This window comes from Uranotaenia lowii, chromosome 2, assembly GCF_029784155.1.
Source record: "Uranotaenia lowii strain MFRU-FL chromosome 2, ASM2978415v1, whole genome shotgun sequence".
NCBI classification, from domain to species: domain Eukaryota; kingdom Metazoa; phylum Arthropoda; class Insecta; order Diptera; family Culicidae; genus Uranotaenia; species Uranotaenia lowii.
In genome coordinates, this window is record NC_073692.1 from 190,513,260 (window position 1) to 190,531,892 (window position 18,633).

Here is an 18,633-nt window from a genome sequence, read left to right on the forward strand (position 1 = left end):
TCAGTACATGCTATCCGCAAAAATTGAAAGTACGTCACAAAAACGAAATGTTTTAAGTAATGTAAGAACAGCGCTCTTTTTAAATGGTTTTTTTTATTCTATTGCGAAAGATTTCGTTGTAGAATTACCAATTCATTAGAATAAATAATTCATATACACGCGTACATTGCAAACAACAACAAAATTAAAACAAAAAAAAAAACAAAATCTTACACACATACTCAAAACAAAGAAAGAAAAGTAACTACAAAGTGAATATATAGGCACGAAACAAAGGCTTTATTTTTCTCGTAACATAAAAAAAAATTATACTTCTAGATGTAACATAAACTAGTAAAAACGAATATATGTATAGAAAAAGAGGGTAAAAGAAAACAAAATCATCACATACGGTTACCTTGAGAATGTGTGATTGATCTCTTTAACACCACGTTGATTGCCGATTGCCGAAAATCATCCTAACCAACTTAATACAAAAACACGAATTAAAAAAAGACAAAAGTGATTTGATCTTAATGTAATTAAATCTAAATAAACCGTTCTTGATATTTATTATTATAAATGCTATAGTTGAAATTAAACAAAAAATAAACGATGAAAAACTCAGACGATTAAAACAGATAGATACATTCGAAGCAGAAGAGAACAGAGAACAAAAACAGGCGAAAACCAACCGGTCTTATCCGTGTTAATATTTTAATACAGAAAAAATAGCACCCTGAGAATGGCAAGGGTGTACAAATTTCCAAGTATTACCACACAGCAGCGCGAAACAAGAGATACCGTAAAGATAAATTTTATAAATTTGCTTCAAAAGATTGACAGATATAAAAGAAAAAAAAACAGAAGATAGGAATGAAACAGTGATACAGAGAATTAAATTCGATTTTTCCTTGACTCGTAGCCGTTGTCTTAGTTCCGTTCGAATGCCGAAAGTCCTTCGCGGGAAGGGAGAATCTCATATTTTAAAGTTCTTCTGGAGTGATTGCCAGCACTCGTAGTAGCGGGCGTCCAGCTTTTGGCAGGTTTCCTCGCCCCACTTGGTCACGGCCATGCTCAACGACGATTCGAACATGAACGCCTGAGTCCCGTCGGCTACGCGTTCCGGTTTCAGCTCCGCATTGGAAGCACCCTCGAAACATTTCCGATCCGGCCCGTGGGGTGTCATCATGGAGTGCAGCGAAGCGCCGCCGGGCAGAAAACCTCCCTCCTTGGCCTCGTACCGCCCGAAGATGAGACCCATGAATTCGCTCATGCAGTTACCTGAAAAACGGGTAAGAATTATTTAGCTAAGAGTAGTTTTTTTTAAAAACCTGAGTAGTGTCTTCAGGATAAAGTTTTGCCGTCACATGAAAGCACCGTGGAGTTCTTGCCCGATTAAGCTAGCTGGCAAGCCACTACACCCCGACATATACTGGAATGTTACAGGCAGATTAATTTTATGTTATTGAACAAAGGATCAATCTCCAAACTGCTCACAGTTTTGTCCCTTCGTAAGATATTTGGGAAATATTCGAGCGTAAATTCAAAATGGATGTTAAATCAATCAAAACATCATTTGATATGGCGAAATGGTGGAAATATGACCAACACGGTTGATGTTGCCATTGTGCAGAAACTAATGTATTGGGAGATATTCATCGAAATGTTCAAGAATTCATCAAAACAGCAGATTTTTTTTTGTATTTTCTCTAAAACAGGCATGTCAAACTCGTTTAGGTGTGCGGCCGCATTGAAAAATTTTTATGACGTAGAGGGCCGCAGCTAAAATCAGTTAAATCGGTACATTCAGCTTTAGGTACCAATTTTGTACCTACGTTATTTCCTCATAGAGAAATCGTAAATTGTATGCGGCCCGATACTAATCGGACCAAATCTTGCGTTAATCGATAGCAAACTGAAAGCATAATGAGCATATTCACAGCAAAATGATAGCATCTTTTGGTGCAGAGAGTTTTCCTTAGTGGCGTTTTCGATTGATGAATGTGTATCGTTTCCCTCCCTTTTTCTTTTACCGTGGTTGAATTAAAGGGAATCTTTCAATTGCTTTGATTCAGTAGAATTTCCAAGCTTACTGCCCCTTAAGAAAATTTTGTGAATATTGAGCCACTTATCGTAGAATTTTTGGAAAAAAAAACTTTCGTCGGAAGACAATGGCTGATATGATTAAAGCTCTAGTAATTGCTTTTGCTATTTTCGAGCAGTTTTGTAAGTCAAATACTTCAAATGGCATGCATATTTTTAATCCGGAGCTGGTTGAAAATAAACGTTCTACTCTGCTTTTTCATACCTAGTTGAGCAAATGCTTTCAAATATTGCCATTCTAAAGTTATCGAAGCAATTGCTATTTTCTTATTCATACCACCTAATATATTAAGTTTTTGTGTTTAGAACAAGACTTAAAATTCACCCGAATTCATATTAAAGCATGGATCATTCAAAAATCTGGACGCACTGTTTATTATACCATAGCCAGACCCATGTAACTTATCGAAAATTCTTTCTATACGCTCAGTGCTGCTCCCTTCTGAGAAGGGTATCATAACAGGCGACTAAAATAGCTTGTACACCCTCTATGGGGGTCAATGGTTTGAGTATTCAACAACTTCAACGTCAAATAACATACAAAATTATCAAAGCAACCGTTGTTCGTATTCGCACTGTTGGTATCAATTTCAACATACTTGTTTTTATGAACAAAAAGATTCCCAATTGAGCATTCAATAGATGATTTTCTTCTCGAACAGAGTAAAATTAGAAAAGCAGAGTTTCGGTTTAATTCAAATTCAAATCATTTTTTTCCGAATGGCAATATATGGTTAATAATTCGTCCAAAAGGTCAACCAAAATACATTTTTACCATTTAAAGCATTGTAGATGGCTCTGAAGTACTCACTTCCAACAGATATACTTTTAAAGCAGATTTATTTTTCCAAGGCACACATTGGTTACCAAGCCTAGATGCATGAATCTTGTTGCCCGAACTCTTAAGGTGGTGTTGCGAACATCGAAAGTCCGTATAGAAAAGTTAATGTTCGCGGCAAAGCCCACTTCTTTATCTTGAAGTGACGGTATCTTTGCCATAGCGCTCCTAGTTGTTGGATCTGGAATGTTTTGACAGTACTTTGTTTGGAAATTTGTCTATCAGCGCTGAAAATTTCATAACGATTCGTTTTGTTCCAATAAAGTTACACGTAATGGAAGTCGCGAGACGAAAATTAATTTTGGACACCCACGTCAAAAACCCGACATGGTCTGGTTCAAAAATCGTGAAATCTGATTTTGGGCGCCTTCTGGCCAAAAATTTTACAAAGCCACTGGTTAGGGTGATGTCACCGCCAAGTTCAAATTCGTTTTTGCCGATAAGTTTGCAAGAAAGTGTTTGAAATTGGCAAGGTATTTGCAGCTGCGGATGAAAACCCCGGTTTTTGTGAAAAACAAGACCATGAACTCCGAGATGTACAAGGAGGAGTGCCTTAAAAAACGTTTTTTTTCGTACATTAGATCTCACAAAGGACCAGTAAAGTTTTCGCCAGATTTGGCAAGCTGCCACTACAGCTAAGAGGTACTACAGTGGTATCGAGCCAACGGGTGGATTTTGTCGAATAGGACATCAACCCACCCAACTGCCCTCAATTCCGCCCTATCGAAAAATTTTGGGCAATTGTCAAGCAAAACATGAAGAAGAATGGTAGGACGACTCGGGATGCAACAGAGATGAAGAGATTGTGGAACAAAATGGCCGCTGAGGGCAGTGAATGGGGTGTCCAAACTATGATGAGGTACTCGACGAAAAGTACTGGTACTCGACGAAAAGTTCGAAAACTCATCATAAATAACATCGGAATAATTTTTTCATTATTTTTCCTATAAACTGCAATGAAAACCCTACATTTTGAGTCCAAAACATTTTTATTCCGTTTACATAGCTCCGAGATAGACCCTTTTAAATGCGTCCAGATTTTGGGTGATCCATGCTTTATGATATCAAAACTATGGCCCTTATTCTGCGCCGCGCGTGACGTGATGATTGTCACCTCACCTCGGAGTCACCGTGAGCTTTGTCACCTTATTCCCGGAGTCGATCCGGGTAAAGTGACAGAGGTTCATTCTAGGTGAGGACCGAATGAACTCATGTGTAAAATTTGCTCGGTTTGTTTTTATTTCGTTCGCGATTCCAAATGTTTAAATTAAATTTAAAATCAAAATGTACAAATTTCGGTACGCAAACGGTCACTAACGGATTGCAAGGTTTAAGCAAGCAGCTGGAATAACTTTTGGAGCTGCGAATGAAGCGAATCGGACAGAATTTGGTCTTATATGTTTTGTTCCTGGAGCGGCTTGGAAAAAAACATCCAACAAAATAGCGGAAATCGACGGCTGCTGCCCCAATAAACTGGTCCTTTGCATACAGATCAACACATGGGATACGACACCTCGACGTCGATAAACAATGGTTCAGTACAGGACTTCATTAATTTGTTCGAAAACAACATTACCGGGTGAAAGTGAAAAATTCCCCCGCGACGTGAATTGGATAGATGAAGTGAAGTGCAAAAAATGTGTTTTTTTAAATCTCGTTGCATGTATAAAATGAAATTATAACCTTTTTCAATTTTATATGTTTGAATTTATTTCCAACGTCTACCTAGTAAACTTTTTTTTTGCTGCACAAATGATTGAAAAAAATAAAAAATTGAAGTGATTTTTGTTTTGATTGATTCTTAAACTATCATACTTTAGTGTAATTAAACGTTTAGAGCCTAATTATTTCGTTTTGCATAAATTTTCCTTTAAATTTTTATCCCGTCACCACCTGAAAAGGTACCGACAATTGTCACCTAAAATTGTCACCCGAATGCGACGATTCTCACCCACGGTGACTACGAGAATAGGGTAAGAACTCACAAAGTTCATCCGAAGTGACAATCCTCACCTAAACCGACTACTGGAATAGAGTGACTTGGGTGACTCGACTATCATCACGTCACACGCGGCGCAGAATAAGAGCCTATATCTAAATAAGTTAATATTATCTCTTGTGATATGCTCTTCTGATCGGGATGCATTTCACAACGATATTGCATAAAATACCCTTTTGCTTGTCTATCAAACTTAAATTCAAAATAAGAATTGATTGATCGTCAAAAGGAACACCTGTGTACAAATTTTTGTTTTGGTCGGATGCATAATAACGAAATAATTGCAAAAACAATCAACAGTCAGTATGGTTCCAATGGTTCCAATGCAAAATAACGATATAATAAGAAAAACATCGAATTTCTATTATGCACAACCCCTTTTTATGTCGTCTGTTACGAAGTTTGAATAGAAAGTCTTGCTAAAGTCTCGTGTATGAATTATCGTTTCGTAATTATTACAAAAAACATTAAACAATTAATATGTACGACCTTCTACCCCCCCCCCCCCCCACTCCAAACCTGGACACCTGAAATCGATTGCTGCTGCTGAAAACTTCTATGTGCAAATTTTGATCTTAATACGAAGTATAGTATCGTTAATATCATAGAAACAGTAAACGGTTAATATGGACGACCCCTTTTGCCGACCCCTGACCCGAAACTTGACTTCTCGAATCAATTACGCGTGTTCAAACTCTCATGTGTATATTTTCATCTCAATTGTATGATAACGTGAATATTGTCAAAACAGTATTTTTGTTGCATGGACGACCCCTCCTGTTGACCCCTGACCCCCGTGTAAAAATTTCCATTTAAATCCAATGCATTATAACGTCAATATAGTAAAAACACTGAACAGTTCATATGGACGACCCCTTTTGCCGACCCCTCACACAACATTCGATACCGAAAATCAATTGCCGGTCCCTTAAACATCTTTGTTTAAATTTTTATTTCAGTCCGATGAATAACAACTTCAGTATCGCTCAAACAGTTTTTGTGTTGTATAGACAACCCCCTTTAAATCTGAAAACATTTTTCATCATTCCTGGTCCTAATGAGCATCCATGCTGAATTTCAGCTCTCTAGTTTTTAAGAGCCTAAATAGGACAAACAAACTGACAGAAATTGCGTTTTATATATGTAAATATAGAAACTAATTTTTTTTGTCGGGTCCCTACCACTGCGACCAGTTGTTAGATCTTTTGTGGTTTTTCCCCTCTTTATAGTGTATTGCGTATTCAGAGAAAAATTGGATTCTCGCAACGGTAGTAAGACCCGAAATTTGACAACCGTAATTTGACAGCTCTGCTGATGGGTTGCATTTTCGCCAGTGTAGCCGAGAAACACTAAAGCAAATCATCGTACAATATGTAAATCGTTTTTTGAAGATGCACTAAATTATTATTTGAATGAATAAATCGACTTCTCGGAGAGTTTTGAAAATTATTAGACATCGATAAGAGTCGGTTACTTTAAAACATCTATGACTTATTTGAAACATTCGTTGTACTGTATATTATGTGAAAATGTTGAATGTTTGTGTTGATTCAATTCATTCAAATTCAGGATTTCAAGTTTAGTTTCTATTCAATATTTCTATCGCGCCAGCACTAAATTTAACTTCAGATGTTGGACTTCCAACGAAGAAAAAATATGCTTGTACTAGATTATTGGAAGTATTTGTGTTGTCAGTTCCCAAGCAATGCACAATATTTGTTTGATTGAGTCGAATGGCGATTTGCAACAAAGCTGTTTGAAGTTATTGGCTTTTACTTAATATTAAAATAATTAATCACGGTTTCAGGATTTTTTATCATAAAAACATTTTTGAATAAACATGATAAAAATACTACGCAATCTTTAAGGTTGCATGCCATTTTTCAGTCGTTTTTATTTGGGGGGATATTCATCCTCAAGTATAATTTATCGCTCAAGATTTTTCAATCGTTATTTAAATCGTTATTTGCGGATGAAAATCACAAAAAACAGCAACTTAGAGAAAGCTGGCAAATGTAATTTAACTACTTTTTGGCATTTTTACTGAAACTAAACTCTGGACGAAGTTTTTGACAATTTGTTCCGAACACAAAAATTCGCAAAAGATTCAAAGTTTGAAAGAACAATTTCTTATATTGTATGTTAATCCTTCGATTTTATGTATGAAGATGCGGAGAAAAACCATTCGAAATAAGCTCTGCATTCCTTCTTTTTTTACCTTCTGATTGAAGTTTCAAATCAAGTTTACCAAAGTTCTTTAAATAGGTAAACAATGTTCCAATCAGAACGTTACTATGTGCAGTAATCATTTTAAATGGTTTGAAATGTTGCTGAAAAATTATGATTGATTCTGAAACACGATGTTTGTCTTAGTAAAACACGCATGAAAGTGTTCTGAAGATTTATTCCAGTTTCAAAGTTCGGTTTCCATGTTTGACGTTTGCGGTAGTGCTTCTTCTTCTTCACGAAGAGTTGAGAAAATCCAAAATAAGTCTGAAAGAGCAATATAGCTTATCAAGATAGATCACTCTCATTGATTACAGTAGTGTCACTTTCTTGTTGATCAGAATTTTCCCAATTTAGAAGAACAACACGAATGAAGTTAACAACCTTATTGGAACCTAAAGAAAATAAATCAGAAGGATCTAAAGTCCCTTTACCGAGTACACACAAAAAAAGCATAGTAAAATTACTAAATCCGTGGTTTAAACGAACAACAGGCGACCATATTTTTGAGTCAAATATGTTTTGTTGTTTATAATACCTTACGCATAGCTATTTTACCATGTGCTCAATTTGGCTGCGCATAGTAAATTCGACTGCGTTTTAGTAAAATTGTCAATGAAATGATGCATTGTTTTACTTCGTCCCTAGTAAAATTGATATGTTTCATGATGAAACTAGTATGTGTTATGATAAAGATTAGGAGGAGCGAGGAGCTTGATTTAAATAGTAAAATTACTATGTATGTTTGTTTGTTTATTTGCATGCATGCATTATGACATTATTTGAAACATGAAAATTCACACTTCCGACACACGTCGATCAATGTTAGTGTGTTCTCCCGATGCTCTGGAATGATTTTCAAAGTTATGTAACTATAAAGCAGCTCAAAATTAGTTTTTTTTACAAACGGGTTTGATGATTAATGATCCTGAATTAGTGTAAACAACAAGAATGTTTACCATAGTAAAATTATCATACGCACTTATGTTTTTGAGTCAAATATGTTTTGTTCTCAAAAGTACGATGTGCGTAGTATTTTGTTGATATGAATTGGTGCCACAATGTCAAAATTAGGTACTATGCGGACGGTAGTTGTGATAGAAATTATGATGAAATTATCATGACCATAGTATTTTCGACAACAAACATTGAGAGTTATCGAAAATTACCAGGTACATAGTAATTTCAATATTGTTTCATGCGCACTTTCACAAAATCGATGTTAAACTTTTCGTGGTTGAAAATACTATAGCGCTGAAATGGTAAAATTATCATGACAGCGTCTTTGGGATGACCACTCAATTTTTTTCCGTGTAGATTAGTTCTTTTTGATATAAGACAAGGGCATTCACATAGAAGGTGCTCCGATGTTTCCTTCTCAGCCTGACAAAAATGACAAATGTCAAGATTGACAAAGATTGACTTCTTCCCATAAGTTTTAGATGATATCGACATTCACAGTGTCCTGTTACCAATCCTGTAAAAGTTTTTGATAATGTTAGAATCTTTTTCGATTTGTAAATATTTGGAACAATCATTCGCTTTGATTGTCTTGCTCCTTCAATGTTTTTCCAGTTTCGTTCAATCATCCTTTTTTCTAAATTTCTTATTTCCATTTTTAAAAAGCAACAAGACACGCTGCAAAAAGGTTCAGGGCCTAGGGACGGAAGAGACTTGTCTAGATAGCATGTCAGTTTTTTCGTTGCTTTCAATTCCGCAGTGCCCTGGCACCCAATATAGAGTAACTGAATAATTGTTCTGTGCAAGACTTTCAAGTGCCTCAATACATTCCCATACCAGTTTTGATGTATGTAGGTACATTTAAATGATTTTAATGATTTAAGTGCAGCTTGACTGTCTGAAAAAATTGCAATATTTGCATGTTTGTATCTTATTTTTAAACAAAGGTTTGTGCATTCGAGAATAGCGTAGATTTCGGCCTGGAAAACTGTCACCCACTTTCCCATTGATATCGATATATTTGCGCCGGGACCAGTTACCCCTGCACCAGCTTCATTGTCCATTTTGGATCCATCTGTATAGAATAATAAAGATCCTGATCGTACCTCGGGGCCACCTGAGCTCCATGAAATTCGATCAGGCTTTAGAACATTGAAAGAATGTTTGAAAATGGGTCCTTTAGATAGAAACTAATAGTTGAATTGTATCTTTGAAACTAGAAAATTTTCCCAAAACCTGAATCCTTGATTGGATCATGTCGAATTTCGAAAACCGACATTTTGTAGATTGGCCCAAAAAAAACCACCTGTGCAAAATTTCAGCTCAGTGCGCTCAAAAATTTGGTTTTAATTTTGATGCCAAATTACTTAAAAATACCTAAAACATCAAAATCTGAGTCCATCTCGAAAACGTAAGAACTTTTTTTTCAATATTTACGAATGTTAAGAAAGTTGTTACTTACGATGATAGTAAGGTGGCCGGAAGGTATGCTCCTGCACAGACCAACGAGGTGGGAAAATGACGAAATCCGCAATGGCCGTTCCATAACGCAAACTAGGACACGTAAGAACCGTGAAAATACTCGGATCACAATGATCGAAGCTGACCGAGTTGATGACCATAAACTTCGCTAGATCGTATTTGTATGGCACATAGTTTCCATGCCATGCCACAACATCGAACGGCGAATGTCTCTGATTAGCCACAAACAAAGCTCCCTGATACTTGGAAACGATCCGGTACCCATCCGTCACTGAACGATCCTCAAACCAGGCGCTCGGGCTAACAAAGTCCCTCGGATTGGCCAAGCCATTGGCACCAATCGGTCCCAGATCCGGCAGCTTGAAGTGTCCATCATAAACTTCTAGAATGTATCCCCGAGTGGGACCTTCAACGGCAACATTGAATCTGATACCTTGTGGTATCACACAAATCTCATTGGGTTTCACGTACATTTTGCCGAACTCCGTAGTGATGTCCAGTGGACCCTGTTGAGGAACTTTAGAAAACAAAGTTACGTAGAGAATACTACAAAATGTGTTTTAAACCATGTAACCTACCAATTAAAAAATCGCCATCGCTATTGTAGAACGCCGAATCGCCCATCGAAGCATTGCAGAGGTACACGTGGATAGCTAGGCCATGTCGACTCCTTGCATCACCGGCACCACAAACCGTATGCAAACCGGCCACGAAATCTACCTGGCCACCACTACTGGACGGAATGTCAAACGGATTCCAACGCATTTGATTCGGGTTGGGATGTTGCTCGTCCCATTTGCCTTTCAAAAAGGGTGCCACTTGGTCGAAACGTTCGAACGGATTGTGAACCACAGATGGCCTGATGCGGTATAGCCAGCTACGGGTGTTTTCGGTGCGAGGGGCCGTAAAAGCTGATCCGGACAGCTGCTCGGCGTACAACCCATAGGCGCACTTTTGAGGGGAGTTTTGGCCTTCCGGTAATGCATTCGGGCACCGGGGATCCTCCGATTCAAAATGGGATCCAAACCCGGAGAGGTACTGAAAAGAAACGGCATTTCAAAGTTTTAACTTGATTAGAAGAACAAATTGCATTCTACCTATATACGTCGGATTCAGAATTTAAATCCAAAAACCAGATCCGAACTCGGATTCAGAATTTCTATTCAAAATTCAGAATTCCGATTCTTGTAAATTTATTTTCGGCATATCGGTGAAAATATATATTCTTGGAGAAAGAATATCAGAATTGAAAATTTGTTAAGATAGATAGAAAATGTTACTCTAATTTATCGGCCTTATCGGTGGAAAGTGATGTCCTTATAATAGGGCCATCTAAAGATCATGAAATTTTTTATTTATAGATGGATAGAAGGTTAGATGAAATGAAAGATGGTGAAAATGAACGAGTAGAATTTATTTAGAAGCCTTATCATCACATATCAAATTTTTGTTCCGCACGGGCCAACTACTATAAAATGGTAGATACAGATAGAGTTGCATCTAATGTGTGAAGGTAGATTATGTGGGGTATCTTGGGCCTCCTATATTTTGGTGTTTTTAAACACATTCAGCACTTAAAATACGTTATAACTATCTGTAAAGTGTTCTTATGCCAAATGAAGAGTTATGAAAAATGTTTTGTTCATTTTTCCCAATGCGATAGAGATGAACATAAACATGATGAACATGAACATATTTTTTTTTAAATTCTTTATTTGAAACCGCTCATACCTTTAGCAGGGCTAGAAGTTGGTCAGTTTTTAGTAACTTAGTCTTTTTTTCAGGCTGGTCACTCACAAGTTACTTTTTTCGAAATTTGGTCACAAAAGTCACTATTTTTTTAAATAATTTCCTTGGACTATTTTTTATTAAAAATTTTTCTCCTTTCTTTCCTTTCGAGTCCTGTGGGAATTCACACGACCTAAATTGGGAGAATGGCTCAGATTCAGTAAATGAAGATTATTATTTTGTTTTGTTTTGATATATTACACTTCAACATTATTTGGATAAAAATTTGAATTTAAACAAAAATCGTTTTTCGCCTTAAAAAATATGCTTTTTTTTGTTTATTTGGGACACTTTACCAACGTGTTGGCATTCGTGTTAAGAAAAAAAAAGTATAATTAATAAATTTATTACCTAAAATATTTCCTAAAGAGACACTCTTACAACATGTTCAACCAAGATTTGAAGTTTCGTGACTTTTAAAGCTTGAATTTGTTAAAATATAATAACTTAATTAAAAGATATCAATCAAAATCTGTGCAGCGCACTTTATCACATGGCAGGAAACTTCCATGCTATTAATGCTCTTGTTTGTATTAAATGGAAGGTAAACTTGTGAAAAGTGACTCAATTGAATCGAAAATATCAGATTTTTCCATTCTAAGTTCCTTTATTTCTAGATATTTTGGAATCATTTGAAAAAATTGGTTAATAACAAAGATATCAATTTAAGATTTCAAAACCTATTTGAAGTTTTCGATTACTTTCAGTAATTTCTGTACCTTTTTAGAGGTTGACTGATTTTTTTTTCCACAATGTTCAAGAAATTTCAGAGGTGTTTCTTGGATCTGATATTTTTTAAGAAAGTGTCATGCTAAATCATTCGTGAATATTTTTTTAAAAATTTCTTCCTTTTTGAACCTTATTTTTTTCTAGTAAATCTTTCTTATGATTGATATGTGAATCATGCAATAAACTCTGCAGTAAATATCTTTCGAAATGTTTCATTTTTGAAGGTAAATTCTCTTTGAGTTAATTTTAAATTTTAAAAATTTGATTCTATCTTGAAGATTTTTTGAAAATTTTTTAGCCTTCTTTGTGTTATTATCTTGAATCTTAAGTCAATTTTTCGCTAAGCTTCTTTGAGTCATTATCAATCTTCTGTCAACATTTTGTCTTTTATCTATTTTCAATCTTCTACCATTATTTTCTCACTTTTTCATGAGGACCTACTAATTTTTAATTGGATGACTCTTTCATGAAATAAAATTTCTGCAAATGTAAATCTTAACTCAATCTGAAGTATATTCTTGAAACTTTTCGTTGAACATGTGCTGGTTTTTTATTTCAATTTATAGATTTCTCACATACAACAATTTTGATTAAAAATTTTTATTTCTGTTAACTTATTTCGAATTGTTAACTTTATTCAATATGATATTAAATTTTTCAACTGTTTTAATAACATTGGAAAAATTCGGATTTGGGTGTATACACTATTGAGTGAAGTTTCAAAATTTGTGGGTTTTTGTTTTCAAAGTAAATGGATAAACTCGAAGTTCTTTTCGGACTTAGTTGTCCTAGTCCTTCGGGTACGATCTTTTGGTTCTCTCCGATTGTTCCCTTAGAACTTTAGGATTCTGCGGTCGCTATTCTTAAATTATCTAAGCTTATTTTAAATGTTCCTCTTTTATCCAACGTACTGCTCTTCTACTAGTGAGACCAAGAGCCTTTCAAAAAACGTTTTTCAATGAACAGAATTTTCTTTGAAGCGTTTTATTTCAGTTTTTAAAGTCATTTTTAGTTAGTTTTCGTCTTGACCTGGTCACTAATTTTACCCTTATTTCACTTGAAAGTAACTATTTTACCCTACTTTTTTACCGCATGGTCGCTTCTAGCCCTGCTTTAGGCTTTAAGGAGCACGTTTTGTTTGATTACAATTGTGTGCTTATAACACGAAAAATAAAAAAAGGTAAAATTTACCTTTTTGCGAGATGATTTTTTCCACCCCTCTTTCGAGGTGAATTTTACCTTTTATCAATTCACCTAGCAAAAAGGTATATTTTACCTTTTTTCCAATTCACCTAGCCAAAAGGTAGATTTTACCTTTTTCGCATTCACCGAGCAAAATAGTAAATAGTACTGTCCTCCCATTCACTGATTTAAAATGTTTGGTTGGTTTCTTCAATGAAAAAAAATAAAATGCTCAATCCAGGTCAACTTCACCTAGCTACGAGGTAAGTTTTACCTTATTTGGATCTACTTTTTTTTCTAGTTGAATTATACTTTTTTATTCAGCTCAATTCAGGTGAACTTTACCTCGCTACGAGGTAAGATTTACCTTTTTGGTTTCACATTTTTTCTCGGTGAATTGTACCTTTTTTCGAACCTCGATTCAGGTAAATTTTACCTCGCTGTGAGGTGAGTTTCACCTCGAAGAGGTAAAAGTTACCCTTTTGGCTTTCACGAGCAATCACCTTGCTATCTCGGTAAATTTTACCTTTTTATTATTTTTCGTGTAGTTCACTTTTAAAGAAAAGAGGAGATAGCTAGAGAAATATGAAAATTAAAAGATTTATAGACGAAGATCAATAGCTTTTAGGAAAAGGTATATTTAGAACATGTAGTCCAAGTCTATCACAGCCAGCACATCTCTCAGGGTGGTTTTCCTCGTGCCCGAAGGGAGTCTTTCAATTTCGTTCTAGCGACAAGATGGACAAGATAGAAAATATACGAATAAAATCTCGACTCAGGTCCAATCTATTAAACCATGGTTTAAGGCTTACCCTTGGGATAATCGAGTGCAGCCACCAACCCAACTCATCCCCGTCCCGAATTAATGTATTTAAAAAAAATAAAAAAAAAAATGCTTAAGGAAACCTTAAAAATGTGGAAAACCTTATTTTTCTTATTATCTTTTATAATAAAAAAGTTATGAAGCAAAGAAAAAAAAGTGGCACATGATACCCCACTCTCCTCTACTAATATTTATTCTATTTTCAAAGTCATTACATACATCGTTTTAACGTTTTGCAAATCAAATTTCAATTAAAATTCAAATTTTGGATTTCATTAGGATAGGAGATCATAATTTCCATTCAGTATTGCAATTCAAATTACATATTTTGAAAAAGATTGATAATTTGCCAAGGCTCTGCTCCTGTGGAAAAAACAACAATTTTCACAAAAATAATCAAGTTTTGTTAATTTCGAAACAGCTGAACCCACAAAATTGCCCTCAGATTCTTTCAAAAGAGAAGTATTTGACCAAAAAGTAGCGGAAATTGAAGGAAGATGCGATGGAGCCACCTTTATCCTTTCTAATGAACTCTTTGCGAACTTTTTGGTTCCATTCTGAACTTCTATGGAACTTCTATGTCTATTGACTTTTGTCGAAAACTTTCCCAAACATTTTAAACATTCTGCTGAAAACATCTCAGGATGTTCTTAATATTTGTTAGTGTATATAAGCAGTTTTTGTTTTTCATGAATGGAAAAAAAAATTCATGTATGGAAAATAATTTTCGGAAAGTTATAGTTTTCGTTCGATTAAAAAAGGATAAAAATAAAATTCTAAAAATCCGAAATTTACACCAGATCAAAATTGAAACACGGATAACCGTTTGGCATTATGAACTCAAAATTGATGATGAATTTTGCACTCTGTGAATTTTCTTAGTCAAAAAAACTAGAATAAATAAAGTCGTCTGGAAAAATTTCAGTCCCTTTGATACCTATAAACCGGGTCCCAATGATTCACAGTCAAAGTTGAATCTCTGAGTTGATTCTCGGTTACGTGAAGCGTTCAGCATTGAAAATTCATAAAGGCCGGTAAATACAAATTTTTTTAAGGTCCTACAATCAGCAACACCGTTCCTTAATTTTTTTTAAATGTAGGTAGGTATCTGATGTTTATTTTCATTGGACAAAGTGCCATTTTCCGAAACTTCATCGATTTGTTTATCTTTCTTCACTTGGTTGTTACTGGCTGACCGGAGCCTATCGAGAATATATAAAACAACTTGTTGGGGGCTTGTCGTGCTGCTTGACCAATCAGCTCGCTCTGTCGCCCTAATGGTATTCAAATATGTGGCGCGACAGGTTTGTTCGTTTTGTTTGGTCATTCTGCTAACTTTCAATGCATCCAGGCAGACTGACGGGATAATCTTAATGCGTATTTGGGCTACAGTTTTGGCTTCAAGCAACGTCTTCAATTTAATAAATTTAATTTCTTTAAATTATTATCGGATCAGTCTATAAATTTTAAGAAAATTATCCAACGTACAATAACATAAACACAGACTTCATAACTTGAAAACATAAGAGTTTTCTTTAGTTTATCAGGTACTTAGTAACAGCAAGACATTGTTCGTTATCCAAGATTTTTCAAAGTTACCTATACTTTTTTTTCTAACTTTCTCATTACTTTGTTACTCATAATGATTTATTTTTTTCTATACAAGTTGGATTAAAATAAGGTTCAGAATATTGAAAATCAAATCGCAATAAACCATGATTTTGCGTTTTTTTTTAAATTATTCTATACCAGCTAAACAATAAAAAATTATGTATCAAAAAACTCACCTTATATTCGGGCATCTCGAGTAACCGCTGGTGTAGTCAGTCCTCAGCTGTATAAACGTTGTTATCTCAGAAGAATGCAATGAAGGTAACGAAAATATCACCGAAGATTAGGAAGTCAGTTCTCCCAGATCTTGCCACTAGAACTTCCAGAGTTCGACTGATAACTGGCCGCGTCGACATCCCAACAGTCTATCTGTCCTCTGCTGGATGCCGGTGTCTTAACAGAAACCGGATTTGAATACCACCAACCTATATTATATACGCGTTGCCGGGATCAGGTTTTCAGTTGTCTCTTCTTGACGCTTTTATTTGTTTCGGTTTCTAATGATCATTGGACGTCAATAATCGGTTACCAGGCGTCTCCATCACTAGCCGGTCATTGTTGGTCGGTTTGCATTGCGAGCACACTTTCTGATTCATTTTTCTCCAAGCTGCACAGTATTGTTCGCGAGAATAGTGGCGTTTTCAAATTTTTATTACTGTTCGTAGAGAAACAATTTTCAGCACTGAAATATCAGAAGGTAATTCAATGAGTTAATAAATTTTCGAACAGCACTGTTGATTGAAAATTGATCGAACAGTTGCTATCTACGTTCTATGTAGAGAAATCTTAACGTAATTTCTAAATGTAAAACGTGTGCTGCAACTTTTACAAATGTCTTTGGTATTAATAAAGCTTGCTTCAGATAGAATTGAAAAAAAAAACAATTGCCTGTATTTCAGTTATTTATTATTGAATTCAAGATCTTTTTTATACAAATATAGCGTTGTCTTCATACTTTTTTCCTCTGTTTATTGCACTCTTTTTCGTGAATGTAACCAAATTATTTGAAAAGAGTTAAGAGCAACCCTGATGATTTACATTTAAAAGAGCTCCTTAGACACATTTCTAAAAAGGTCAAAATTTCCAAGAGAAAAGCCAAGAAAGATTATTATGAAAAGCTTCTTAATAACTCATCGCATGCCAAATTTTGGAAAAAATATAAACACTCTTTTAGGAACTTCCAAGAAAGATTCGAGACCAGAGATTAACTTGAATGTGAACAATTGCAATATTAGCTTAGCTTAGCTTAGCTTGATTGACTACTCACATCCACCTTAAATCATTGAACTTGAAATGCAACATGAAAAATATATTAAATCAATAGTTCCTTATAAGCTTCGCCAACTTTAAATGTATTTTTATCGGTATTAAAACAAACGCATTTAAAATTCCATGATCGCAGGCGTGGCTCAGTAGAACGAATTCCACATCACCAATGGTTGCTACTCCGTGATTGACCGAGGCCATCAATTTTGTCCAGAGGTCAAATGAATGGTATCTGGGATTACCAGCACATTCACAATGAACAAAACTGATGCTCTCTCTTTACACATCAATAACGGCGCCGGCCACGTCCTAGTAGTCAATGGATAGAAGGAAAATAGAGAAAAAGGATTGAAAGAATAATAATTCATGCTTTAGGACCGAGGTCACCTCTGCATCCTAGCAAAACAATTGTTTGTGTGGATTGGGTAAAAAGGATATGATCAGGAAACACTTTTGACTAGTGTTGTGTAATCTGTGTTAAAATCGTATTCTACTAAGCTCCTGTGATTTCGAAATCAACTTGATCACCTATTCTAGCAACTAACTCATTTGAATTTTGAAAATTCGTATTAAAATTGAAAATATTTATTTGCTACCAATAAATGAGAGAATGAATCTTTTGAATAAGTAAAATGATGTAGAAACCTGCATTGAATTAAATTTAAAAAAAAAATTTAAAATATTTCGATTAAAAGTGAACGATCATTTTCAACTATTAAATAAGCGAAACAACAGAGACAAGGGTAAACAACTTATGCTGATTATGATTTAAGGAAGTTTTACCAAATGTTTTTTTAACTAAACGAAATTTGATAATCATTTGAAATATTGAGCATTTCACAAAAAAAATCTGTCGTAAACGTAAACAAAAAATAAAAGATAAATTTTTAAAGGAAATTATGAAATGCGGAACTGAAAATAGTTCATAAAATTCAAAATTGTAGTCATTTCGTTAACTCCATGTTACTAAACCCATAAACCTTTGTATACAAGATAGCAATCAACGATTGTGTTAGTAATATAGTTGTAAGTTCTTTTATGAACCATATTATCAATGACACTACATTGATGTGATTTATGTTCACCTATGTGATTCAATACTATCAACAATTTATGACTGAATGGAAACTAATACAACAAATTACACAATTATGACGATGCAATCAGAAAATGTTTGATTATGATAATGAGTATATTAGCACAGATATTAGGTTAATTATGATGATAGGTACTTTTAATAAAGCAATGAAGCTACAAACAATTTGTGGACGATTGTTCTCTACTGAATACTGAGATGACATGTACCTAGTTCTTTTTTTAATATCCTTGTATAAGTGCTGCCAGAGCATGGATTTGAAATATATATGATGAACTAAAAATAAAGCTTATTTCTCTGAAAGGAGTCCACTACACTTCTTCAAACATCTATTGATTATTCCTTTCCATTCTCTCTAACACACCTTTGGGATGTTTTATCGGTTCAGTATATTCCATTGATCGCCTAACAAAAATGCATCAGCATCCAAGCAACAGTATTTTCATAAACGGTGCTGTCAGCTGGGTTCTTAAAAGAGCAAAAATGAAATCTTAAGATTGTTTAAGAAAACAAAATTGTCGACTGCCAGATCCTTTTGAGATATTACC

The 18,633-nt window shown here is 34.9% G+C and overlaps 1 protein-coding gene across 1 annotated transcript; it reads right to left on the minus strand.

Annotated features, from left to right (window-relative positions):
• Positions 1 to 240: 240 nt before the first annotated feature.
• Positions 241 to 16,096, minus strand: LOC129749723 (homogentisate 1,2-dioxygenase). Its single transcript, XM_055744778.1, has 4 exons — positions 15,900 to 16,096; positions 10,169 to 10,628; positions 9,571 to 10,107; positions 241 to 1,263 (listed from the first exon to the last, which is right to left on the minus strand). The coding sequence occupies exons 1-4, from the start codon at positions 15,912 to 15,914 to the stop codon at positions 959 to 961; spliced, it is 1,317 nt and encodes a 438-aa protein (XP_055600753.1). The 5' UTR covers positions 15,915 to 16,096; the 3' UTR covers positions 241 to 958.
• Between the last annotated feature and the right edge of the window lie 2,537 nt (positions 16,097 to 18,633).

Coding starts and splice junctions, on each gene's coding strand:
- LOC129749723 (XM_055744778.1), bottom strand. Junction 10,108..10,168: donor CGATGGCGATTTTTTAATTG/GTAGGTTACATG, acceptor TGTTTTCTAAAG/TTCCTCAACAGGGTCCACTG. Junction 1,264..9,570: donor CCGGCCACCTTACTATCATC/GTAAGTAACAAC, acceptor CCCGTTTTTCAG/GTAACTGCATGAGCGAATTC.